This window comes from Opisthocomus hoazin, chromosome 10, assembly GCF_030867145.1.
Source record: "Opisthocomus hoazin isolate bOpiHoa1 chromosome 10, bOpiHoa1.hap1, whole genome shotgun sequence".
Taxonomy (NCBI): Eukaryota; Metazoa; Chordata; class Aves; order Opisthocomiformes; family Opisthocomidae; genus Opisthocomus; species Opisthocomus hoazin.
Window position 1 is genome coordinate 10,957,197 of NC_134423.1, and position 12,295 is coordinate 10,969,491.

Below are 12,295 nucleotides of genomic sequence, written 5' to 3' on the forward strand. Positions count from 1 at the left end.
CTCTTGACAGACGCAATCAAACCAAACTTCTTTGAAACTAAATTTATACTTGATTTGCTTCCAATAGTAATAATTTGCTTAATATCACTCAGCTAGGTTAGTGTCATCCCCAAACATTTAAAAGTCAGAAATGGAATTGTTAGCCAAGCAAATATAAACCCAACTTTGTCTGGGTTTCAAATGCAACATTTTAATCCAAGGGAGGTTGGAGTGGTTTTTTTGAGAAGCAGAATTTGTGGCACAAAAAACCTTGGTTGGTTTGGAGGGGAGAGCTTGTGTTACTACTTTTGTCCAAACGATCATGTAACCATGTGCTGGTTGAGCCCAGAGTCATTTAGTTTTCTAGACCGGAAAAACCCCGCATGTTTTCAGTCCAGTGGAGCTGTTGATGCCAGGCTTGTTCCTATCAACATGTCCAGTGGCACACTGCAAAAGCCAACTAATACCGAGCTTTCCAGTTGGGAGCCCAGAAGCAGAATCAACATAGCATCCTGCCGGAGCTATTTCTCCAAGCCTGTGGTCCCTGGTAGTATCCTTGTGCTGGGCTGTGAAGAGAGATCTCCTCACTAGGAGCCACGTGTGGTCTAAGTGGTGCCGCTTTGTACACGTAGATTTAACTTCACTTTTTCTCAAATGAAAGTGCCATCTCCAGCAGCTAGAGCCACAAGCAGAGCAGATGTTGAGATGCGCAGTGAAATACTGTAAGCTGGCAGCCTTGTGCCTAATGCTCACAGGAAACACCAAGTGTTCTTTTGTGGTTTCACTGGTTATTAAGCAGGCCCAAACTTCAAAGACTAGACAGATCTATAAAGGGACTTTTCAAATATGTGATTGTTCTCCTTTGTTTGTTCTCTGGACTCGAGGGCCCTATAGTGTAGGGTTTTTTCCTTCCAGTGTAGCCACATAGGGAATATATAGCGAACAACTGTTATGATCACCAATTTATTACAGCCAAATAGGGGCAGTTTGTAAAATGGTGAGGTAAGTGACAAGCTTGGAGAGTTACTCCAGAGTAAGAGATCAAACGAGTAACCTTCTTGATGGTTACTCAGTTCTTCCGGATTTTTGAGATGCCATGTTGCTCCCATTATTTGCCATGGGGTGCTAAAATTTGGCAAGCAGAAGACTCTCAGTCCAGAAAAGTACCTTTTCTTTGTGCCATAGAATCTTCAGAACTAGCTACGTTGTGGGTTGCTGCAGTACCTGTTGGAACCGTGCCTTTTCTGGGAGATGCTGGATGTGTATCAGAACAACTGCATTTCAGCAGTGCCAGTATGCACCGCATAGCATGAACTGGAACAAGAGTCCACAGGAGCTGTCAGGGCAGTGCTGGTAATGTGTTGAAAGCATATTAGTGTTGGAGTGTTTGCATGTTGCAGAATCCTGTCTGCAGACCTGCTATGCAGCCCCTGCCCTCTCTCTCCAGCTCCTAGGTGAGGAGATAGCAGAGGGAAGGAGTCTCTCCATAACCATCCCAAACAGAGCAGCTCCTCCTGTTCCCTTCTGTCTGTAAGTAGTGTGCTGCACATCTGCAAGCTCCTTGGAAGAGGGTGGGTTTGACGGGGCTCTCCTGGGAGTTTGTGTAGGACTAGTCCTCCTCTAAAGGCTCTCTTCCAGCTGGCATTATTGGTCCTATAGTCCACATCTGCAGTACTGATCATAATGCATTTGCGGAGAGGTTAGTATGATTGTGCACAAGATCATGTTTCTCTTTTTTGGCCTGTCTGAACTTCTCTCTAGAAAGTCCATGCTATACTTATGAATAATGAGACAGTCTTCAGTTGCATGCTCTTTTTTCCCCCAAACAGCATTCTGCTAAATTTCAGCGTACAGGGTGATCCCACAAGGGGACAGAATTATGGCTGCATGAGCAAGTTCAGATCTGCCACTTCCTAATTTGTGAATGCCTGATTTTTTTCCAATCTAAATACCTTTCCTGTGATGGAGACCTTTTTTCCTTTTTTTTTTTTAAATGTGATGTTTTTAAAAACTTTACTGTAGATCCCTCCATAAAAAAAGATGCGAAATTCAATGTCCCTTCTGCCTTGAAATAAAAAGCTCTATCTCTTGTACCTCTTCCCTTTTCTGGGTGCTGCATGGAAATGATAAAGGTATGAATGGCACTGGGAATCTGCAGTGTTCAAATAATATGTATCAAATGTACTTAACTCATTAAAGAAGTTTATTTGCTGTTTGTTTTCTATGTGGCATCTCTGCATCCATAATCTTTTGACAAATCTAGTTCTTTTTAAAAACCAAATAAAGGAAATATTCCTTATCCACTTACACAGTCATACAAACAAATATTTTACCAAACTCTTGTCTTAGAATGGGATTACAGAGGGTCAGTTTAATCAAAAGAAATTTTACTTTTTTATCGCAGTGAACCTGTTCACTTGTGGGGGGGGGAGAGAAAATAATTTTGTTCAATGTGAAGTGAAGCAAGGAAGTGCTGAGACCTCTACTGCAGGAAATTTTCAGGGTTTCCCCTGCAGAAGTGCAGGTTGCTGGATTTCTGCAGGAAACAGTTTTGACATACATGACCAATAAAACTTTTGAAATGCAGGTGGGTGGAACTGGTTAAAATTCTCACAGAGGTTAAAACAAAAGCAGTTGTCAGGATTGTCAGGTTGTGATCCCAGGGAGCCTGGTTTCAGTTCTTGGAGAAAGGCGGCTTGCGCTGGTGGAGATGAGTGATCACCTCGTGTTCCCTCTGATCCTCAGGGCGATACCAGTGCTGTTAATCACACGAGAATTCTGGCTAGTCTAATTCACAGGAGCTAGATGTAGCTACCCCTAAATCACACTTCCCCTTGCTCTTTGAAAGTTGCTGGAGTAGTGTCTGGTTAGGTGTTTCTCCTATTTCAAATTACTCCAGCTTTCCCTCTCCCCTGTTTTTCTGGATAGCTCCATGACCTCCTTAGGATTGCCCAGTAGGAACCTTAATAGCCATCATTTGCATTTGAGCTTCACATTGTATAAGAACTTTAATTTATAGATTAAATAAGATCATAACTTTTTTGCATAAAGGAAACAAAATTCAGTTTCCTGATGTGTACTAGATTCAGAATAAAAAGCTCTGGTGTGACACAGAAGGAGAAAAAACCCACACAGACGCTCCCTGTGTCCCCTTCCCGAGTCTGTTAAACACTTTCAGATTGGGTGCTTACTCCAGTTGAATATTGCCAATGGCCAGGGCTCAACACATCATCTTGGATTTGAGTATTTCTGATCTGAAATATTTCTCCACTGTGCTGTTTGTTTCTATGGCTGTGCCCACAGTGCACTGCCTTGCCCTCTCAGTTTTACTGACATAACTATGTTTGGAGCTGTACTGTGACCTGTATCAGAGAAGCCATCCTGCTTTAAAAAAAAAAAAGTGCAGGAAAAGAGAAGTAATTTTGTTGTTGTTGCTTGAAATGCCAAGTCACTTTCCTGGTCCAGCTCTCAGTAGTGGCCTTTGTGCAGGTGTGTGGCTATGACATGGGCAGAGGAAGGAGCAGAAGCTGGGCAAGAATATAGAAAACCTGCGTTGCAGCTGACACGAGAGCCTCTCTAAACTGCTGTTGGGGGGCTGTGTGGAAGAATCTTTGTTAGAAGAACATGTCTGAATTTGGTCTTGTAGCTACTTCTAAGTACATAAACTCAGGTGTCTCTGTGTTTTGTACAGGAGCTTATGGCGTAATGATAATACTTCTCAGAACAGGAGTAAGTATAACGAACGGCTCTGAACCGTGTGGTCTTGATTTCAACTCCGCTAAACAGGGTACAAGTTAGTAGAGGCTTTGGTGCAGAAGGCTTAAATTTAACCATCTTTCTACTCCTCACAGCCAGTTGGGTCCACTACATTGTGGCATGTATTCTGTAAGACTGTGCTTAAACCAGTGTTCAAATCCTGGTTGTATCTATGTGCACACACAACAAACACCATCTCACATGTGCTGTGCTCCAACATATGTTTTCCAAACTGCACTCTATGCTTCATGGTGTTTGAGCTGGACTTTATCTCCTTATTAGCAAGCTGCAGCCGAGGTGTGGTGGCTAACAATAGAAGGTTGATCTAAACGTTAACAAATTAACTGGGGCAGGATGTATGCTGGGCAAGGGCAGCAGCGTGAACTGTTGCTCAACTACAGCACATGACCCTCCTTCTCAACCTCTGCATGATTCTGAGCCTAACCCGTGAACTGTGAAGCAGCTGCTTGCCAGTGCCTCCACAGAGGGGAGGGTGAAAGAAACGTGATCAAGCAAAGGGTATCTCCAAAAGCTTTGAGGAACACCAATGTGTGTAATACCTGTGCAAAGAACAGAGGGAAGCTGAAGGGCTTGCCAAAGGAAGAGCTCCGTGAGCTGTGTGCGGCTTCCTTCGCCTACTGCAGAGGGGTGAAGAGCCGAGTCAGCTTTGCTGACAACTGAACTTGTGATCCTGCACATTTTAAGCTGGGCCACTGCTCTACAAGCTTGTCTTGATGCAGAAAAGCAGATGCCGAAATACGCTTCCCATCAGAGTGCACTGTCCTCTTGGTACATACAAGGCAGTCTGTCAGTCATTAGTCCGGTGTATGTTTCTGGTCTTTACACTACTTCGGAGCTTACACTAGAAACGCTTTGGGACAATTCTTTCCTTTCTGTCCTACCTCCTTTTTTAAACTAATTCTGTTTAGCTTGGGAAACTGCTCCTTCTACAACCATCTCGCCTTGAAAACACACCATGGATCAAATAGAATTGCTAAACTCTCACAAAGTGGGCATTTCGCATACTCACGTGGCAGCTCCCCGTGCATAGTGTGCGGTCTGGTATCAAAGTGGAAAACCCCCAAGCTGGAACTGTTAACTAATTCCCTTGGATGAGAACATGGGAGATGAGGCTTTTTCTGTTTCCCGAGCACTGAGTGGGATAGGTGGGGAAAGGGCTGTATGGAAAAATTTCCCCTCTTGGGCAGTGGATGGAATACCCCGAGGTTTCCCCTGCGCCTTGCCTGTCTCTGTTGGCAGGGGGGAGGGCAGCCACATCGTTGCTCTTTGCCTGTGTTATATCCTACAGGAATGCAAGCGAGAGAAGTGCAGAAGACTGAAATCTCCTTGCTGTTCCTTGTTGCCTTTAAACACCACTCAGCTGCACAGAAATTTCCTGTGGAAGCTGGAAGTGGTTTACGCTGCTATAAAAGGTTTTTGTTTGGTTTTTTATTGAGGAAGTTTTGAACCGAAGAGACAGATTAGGTGGAGTGGATGGAAAGAATAAGTTTATGCAAAATATCAGTAGATGTTAAGGCATTTCTGTTGCTTGCATCTAGGCTAGAAAGAAACATGAATCATAGTAATCCCTTTAGGATATAGATATACACAACCTGTTACGTCCATTTTGAAGTTTTCAGTTGTGCTGCCCTCTTATTGTACCTATTAACTGCTTGTATTTTTAATTCGTTAAATCAGCTAATAAATTAATTATCTGCACCAGAAATTACTCACTTTTTGCCACTTTTTCTCTCAGGAAGGCTGCACTGAGTCCTTTGGAGACTTGACTCCCTCTATCTCCTTTCAGGTCTCTTTCCACATTCCTCGTCTCACCTTGGAGCACCTTATGTGATGATGATGATCCCTTAGCTGAGGCAAGTTGGACTCTGCTCCCTATGGTGCCAGCAGAAGAGCTCACTGCCCGGCCGCGAGTTGCTCCTTCAGCCCTGGTGGTGAGCAAACCTCGTAGAGCTGCCAGCTCCAGCGTGAGGGAGCAGATCTGGCTCATTGGTGTTGCTGCTGGTCACATCTGGTGGAGTTGTTCAAACAAAATTCTATATGAGTGTGAATATATTCCCAGCTTTAAAAAAAAAGAAGAGACTGAGCCTGTATTCTAGAGAGGTAAATATTTCACGTTCATGGCCTATGTGTTACTGGCCCCACTGTTATTATTCAAGTTCCCTCAAAATCTTGAGATTAATGTAAAAAATAAGAATTTTTAAAAATCTATCTGTACATTTTTTGTTATTATGTTGTTTTCTAAACCCCCTTTTGAAGGGAGGTTGTGAGTATTAGCACTGTGCTGTCTCCCAAATAAATGGAGAGTTCCTTACTGTGTTAAGAAAATCCCATATCTACATCTGTCTGCCTGTCCTCTGAGGCCCCTTTCCATCACTTTTATTCCCATTTCCTAAATTAGCAGTATCCCCATTTACTTTTTAATCTCCAGGCCTGCAAATGCAGGCATAGCAGGCTTCTCAATGTCCTCAGCCTCACAAGACAGCTGCAGAGTACCTCATGCCTTTACCATTTTCTCAGGCTGAGTGCTGAGAACAATGGGTTTGGGTAAAATTTTTCCTTAAAAATTGCTTTTTTGAAAAGCGTTGTAAAATGTCAACCCAAAATGAGGTGTTAGGGAGGTAACTTCGCAAAACAAGGCTGATAGTTGTATTTTAGTTTTGTTGTGCTGGTGGGTGTAACAATTGCTATCATAAAGCTGTCATGGGTACAAATTCACCAGATCCTTTGTGTGTGATTTAAGCATGCATAATTTTAGGTAAATGTTTCAATATTTTGCTACCTGAGGGATATAATAAATAAAGTAATTCAGAAGGACTATGAAGGCCAGGGAAGAGACTCCTGTTACTATTGAATGGATGTTGAATCAAGCCTCTGCTTCATCAGGGAAGGTTTATCTGAAGAAAGCTGGCTTCTTACTCTGGCTTTAGAAGTATTGCAGTGTTACAGATCAATGGAGTGTATGTGTGCTTTTCTAAAATATGTGTATTAATCTGGTTTAAAGTTGGTCATGTTACTTTTCTTCATGTGAAGAATTAAATTGCTTTTGGCTGACTTATCTACCTGAGGAGGGTGATCACATTGTAGACCCTTTCTTTTGGATACCCAGGTACAGTATCTGGAAAATCTGAGAACGCGTTGACTACGTTTTTTGTTGTTACACAGTTACAGGACATTAAATAAATCCTCGGAAATGGGTCTACAAAAGATGTAAGTTCAATTTTATTATTTTGTATCAAGTGATTGTTAAGGATCATACTGTTGCTATATTTAGATGTCTCCAGTGTAAATATTTGACTAATACTAACAATTCAGGCTGTAAGTGACCCTAGTACAAAGTTTAGTATAAGAAGCATTTTTCATTATCATAAATTTTTTTTGTGTGTTATTGTCAGTAATATTCTAATTTTCCAATATCTATTTCTATTTAATTAAAATAAGAGTGTGTTTTTATATGTTAATTTAAAAAATCATTTAACATATAATCGTGACAGTAGCTTTACAAAGTCTCTTATGATAATTCTTTCTAAGAATTTTTGTTTGTTATATGGTATTTTCCAATTTATTTTTTTCCAGCCACCAAAACCTGTGTACCAGTAGGTTTCATTCTCACAAGCTTGTCCTCTTCCATTCTGGTTGCCATGCGTTGGTCCAGGTACAATGCAAGTGGAGATTTTGCCACAAGCGAATGTAGGGCCTTTTCCAAATGTGCTAGTGGGTTTTGTTGATCAAAATACCATCTTGATAACAGCCCTTCTAGAATGTTTGATAACAGGAATTAATTCTTGGAAGAGACTTTTTAAGGTAGGAAATAGAGTCAGAAGCACAGTTCAAATTGGAAAATGGAGAACAAAACCTCAGACTTTGTTAACAAAGCTAATGCTCATATCTATAAGGTATATGCAGTTGTAAAAAAAAAAAAAAGATTGGCTGGCTTGCAGTAGAATTTGCACTCCTGAAGCTGTGAGCTTTCTTTGAAAATCCGCTCTCCCCCCCTGCCCCCCGGCTTGGTTATCTTTCTCAACAATCTGGTGGTTTAAAGCAAGACCTGTGCTCATATGGAAATATGCGTGCCTGTAAGTAAATGCACTGTAACTTTATGGCTTCCATAATGTGGAGAAATGAACCTGGAAGAAAACCACTTTGAAAAAGAATCATGGTAGAAACAAATTTATTAGACACACTTGCAACGTGATAACACATGTCAATGCAGCCCTTTGGAGTTCTTTCGACAGTGTTTTAGATAACTTTGTTTTGCTTCTCACAGACATCTAAACTTGGAAGGCTAGAATTTCTGTGCAGCTGGAATCAGATAAATACTGGAACCACTGCAGATTCAATTGCATCCTCCAACATGACCAGTCCTCAGTAAGTACCACGTGAGGGTAGTTGTAACTCATTCTAAATAAAAGGGAACAAGTTCCTACCTGTAGGAGAATGATGTTGTAATGTCGAGAGGTTTCCATCAGTGTTACTGGAAGGGAAAGCTGTTATTTTGTGAAGGAGTAGCAGGATTTGGCGAGTTGTCTGAAGAGTGTGAATTAGCAGAAAAACATGAATGCGGTAAGCGTGTCTGATGTTACTAACAGCCAGTGGCTGAAAACCGGTATGTCATATTATTTTCAGATCCATTTGCCTTTTTCCTTTCCTGCCACCAGCCCAGTCCCAAAACTGTTTGCCAGCACTAGTCTGTTGGTCTGTTTGCTTCTCTTTTCAGTTAAATCAGACAGTGTCTGTCACTTAGTCTGTCTAAGCATACAGAAGGTAAATGCTGTTGGGAGAGGCAAGGCTGCACCAACCCATTTCCTTTATGATACTGGAATTTGGATCATTGTATGCTCTTTCATGCAAAACTGAACCAGCTTGGACTTGTAAAGGTAAATGTCCACAGGATGGCACTGAAAGTGAAAAACCGAAGAAAGAAAAGTCTTGCTAAAATTAGCTTCTCCCTCTGGGCTTCTGATTTTAGATTGTTTACAGCAGAATACGGTTCTATTGGGAATGAAAGAATCTCATTGCTGTCCATTATGAGTTAGACAAAGAACGAAATAAAATAAGCCTTTAGGTTGTTCAAATAGCGATTCCTTTTACCTCTACTTTCATGCCACAGTTGCAGCCTTTCCCTGCCAAATACTGGGGATATAACAGCATTTTCTGATTTTTAAAATTGCTTTCTTGTGTAATGCTGGCAGCGGTGAGCTTCTTTTAATTTAGGAATACTGTTTTCCATCCGAAAGGGTTAGTCTAATGGTGAGGCTCTGACCAATAGAATTATTCTCTATCTCTTTCACATAGAATTTTAATTCCTTCACCCACATCCTTAGACTTACAAGATATGAGAGTTAAGAACACTTCTAAATTATTCACTTTTTTTCTGGAAAAACTGTTATTCTGAAAGAACTATTATTCCAGTTGCTTGAATAGCTGGAAGATTTTAATAAGCTTCTTCAAAACAAAATCACCAGTGCAACCTTTGCAGTCAAACAGCAGAAGGAAATTGGGTGCTAAGCACTTTTTAACTGTATCCCTGAGGAAAAAGTGTATCTTCACACCTGCTCTTGAAAACCTCTGACAAGTGGTCTGGACGAAAGCTAGGGAAGTTTATGCTTGCACCTACTCTGAATCAAAAGGAGCAAACAGCTTTCACTGGGTACTGCAAAGGATCAATCCCTGCGGGTGCTTGACATGCAAGCTCTCTCCTACAATGAAGTTGTCTTTCTCATGCACTAGATAATATGTTAGCTGACAAAGTCTGAGTTTCTAGGTAAGTATCGTGTTATAAATGCAGAAGGCCTACATAGTCAGACTTTGGTTTTACCTGCGTGGCGTTCCCATTAATGTTAGTGGGTCGTAGAAGAATGCGTGTTCAGATTTAGAAGCTGTCCATAAGGATAGTTAAGACAATCTATATAGAGAAGTACGTAATTCTTCTGAATCCTTGTTCTCCTTTCAGAATAATTTTGAAATAACTTGTGGCAGAATGATCCTTTCTAGTTGAAAGAAACAAAGTCACCATCCATCAAAACTATTTGAATGTTGACCCACAGTGGAAGAGGGGTCAAATTGCATCCATTAATTAACAGTTAATTTGTATATAATGGTTAATAAGCTTAGCTAGTCATTGCTCACTGATCTAACTTACAAAGCATTGAGTTTTTTGTTGGCATAGTTACATGCTTTCTTTCTCTTTCGCACAAATATTTTGCTTTTGGATTCATGCATTGTTTCTGTGTTTGTTTGTTTATAACACATCCATTTATATTGAGCGCTTCTGAAGCAGATTCAGCAGAGTGAAATGCTGTTCTCTTTTGTCTGTGAGGTTTCTGTTGAGCTTGGTGACCTCAATGAAAGACAAGTTTGGAGACATTTGGTCTGTCCCCTCAGTGAAGACACCTCCCTCAATGACCGTGCAAAGGCCTTTTGAGTTGCTGTCTTTTTAGGATTCTGTGAAGTTCTTGTCTCTAAACTTATTTTTACTTGCTTGCTTATTTATTTATATTTGTTCATATGTGTGTAGAGAGAGAGGGTTTTTTATTTTGCTTGGTATGTTTTCAGGCCTACAGTAGAAGGCGGTGTTTCAGAAGTTGAGATAATTTCACAGCAAGTTGAAGAAGAGACCAAAAGCATTGCTCCTGTACAGCTTGTTAATTTTGCTTATCGAGATCTACCTTTACCTGCACTTGATCCATCTGTGGCTGGGTCCCAGCTTTTGTCAAATTTGGACGAGGAGTACCAAAGAGAAGGGTAAGTACAAAGGACAGAGTTTTGTTTTATATTTTCAGGTTATGGGAATTTTGTGGCCTGTAAAAAAGAAAACCTTGAGCTCAAGAAATGCAGCCAGTGGTCCTCAAACTCTTTTTAAAACAATTGTCACAGGATGGAAGTGACTTTTTCTAATATTACTAACCTGTGCTGGTTTGGGACTCTTAATAATTTTAAGTGATTCATAGCTCCTGCTGGAGCACAGTCTGGAAGCCTTCTGTTGGTGAAAACTAGACCAAGCATCTAGCCCGTCAGAGAAGCAGAATGGCCTGGTGCAAGCTCTTTGTTTCAGCAGGGTTTCAGGATAACAGGGGCTTGGCCACTGTGATTCTTGTACATAGTTGTATGTCTCTGGACTGAGAGATAATGACTTAGTACTGCTGATTCCTGCGCAGGTTGTGTACTTCTCACAGAATAATTTGAATTGAGTAGTCTGCTTATGTGAGAACGTTGTCTTTGATAAGGTATATGCGTATTACTTGGGTTTTTGCGGAACGTTTCGGTTTTATTGGAATAACAGATCTTAATCAGTTTATGACATTTGCCCAAACGTAACCCAGTGCCAGATTATGTAGCATTGTTGTGCTACAGGATATTTGAAGTCACCCTTATGCCTGGTTCAGGCTTGAAGTGGCTGTAGGTGGACTGCTATACTAAATTTTTAAGGAAAGATTTGGGTCAACCGGAGAAAATCCAGAGGGAAGGCAGTGAGAATGATGAGAGGCTCAGAAAACCTGCCATGGAGTACTGATTGAAATAACTGTTTGTGTCTCATGTGAAGAACAGACTTTGAAGGGAGCATAGAAGAGGCTTCACTGAGGAAGAGAACAGTGTGTTATCGATCTCCATGATGTTTAGGACAAGAAATAAAAAGCTTGAATTGCAGCAAAGAAGAGAGTAATGAGGGTAGTGAAGTGCTGCGGTCAACTGATGGTGTGTATGGGGCAGAGGGGAATAGAGCTGCAATTGCTAGATGTCTTTAAGACACATTTGTCAAGAATGATAACACTATAAAACATCCCTTGGGACAGATTAGATGAGCACTGGTGCCTAGCCCCTCTGATTCTGTGATTACTGTTCCACGGTGTGTTGCACTGAATGTATATATGCTCCACTGTCAATAAGACCTGTCTGAAAGCACTTCACAATAAGTCATATAGAGCTCTCATTGATGAAGACATTAAAAGGCTTTATATAAGCCTTCATTTATTAATAGCTGAATGTGTTTTAACCTGTGCTCAGGAATCCGCAGAGACACCTGCTCGATCTCTGCTCAGCAGGTATTCTGTGTGGTAGTCAGGAAGCAATATGTGGGGAAGGCTCTTGCCTTTAATTTCTTTCCAAATTGGACTTTATGAGACATCTCCAGAAAGTTGTTACTCCAAACAAGGGGAAATACATTTCAAGTAGGTTATATAAGTATGGTACAACTGTAACATAAAATACCCTGCATAGCATAAGAGGCACTTGAAAATTAATTTGAGTATGCAGGTGTAACCCTCAGGCTATTTTGGTGCTGAGTAAATACCAGTTCAAATATGCATTTTTATATATTTTTATGATCTGAAACTCAATTCTTGACTGTGCCAAAGTAACCATTTGAGCAGCTTTGCAGTCTTAAGCGTGGAAATAGACTTTCATTCTTTTCCTTAGCAGAGATCTCTTCCTTCACACAGGCTTCTTTTGTGGCTTTGTCAGTCCAAATGGAAATAAGCAGGTGCTATCCAGAGCTTTAGTTTGTATGTCTCGGTGCGTTTTGGCTGCGTGTGTTTAGCTGAGT

The 12,295-nt window shown here is 41.0% G+C and overlaps 1 protein-coding gene across 2 annotated transcripts in view; it reads left to right on the plus strand.

Moving 5' to 3' along the window:
- TMEM266 (transmembrane protein 266) overlaps window positions 1-12,295 on the plus strand; it is an 89,453-nt gene that overhangs the window by 19,459 nt on the left and 57,699 nt on the right. For both annotated transcript variants that reach the window (XM_075431252.1, XM_075431253.1), the window contains exons 3-6: window positions 5,543-5,856; window positions 6,863-6,963; window positions 8,021-8,121; window positions 10,309-10,497. In XM_075431252.1, the coding sequence (XP_075287367.1) occupies window positions 8,108-8,121; window positions 10,309-10,497 (203 nt within the window). In that variant the 5' untranslated portion in view covers window positions 5,543-5,856; window positions 6,863-6,963; window positions 8,021-8,107. The remainder of the gene's footprint in view (window positions 1-5,542; window positions 5,857-6,862; window positions 6,964-8,020; window positions 8,122-10,308; window positions 10,498-12,295) is intronic.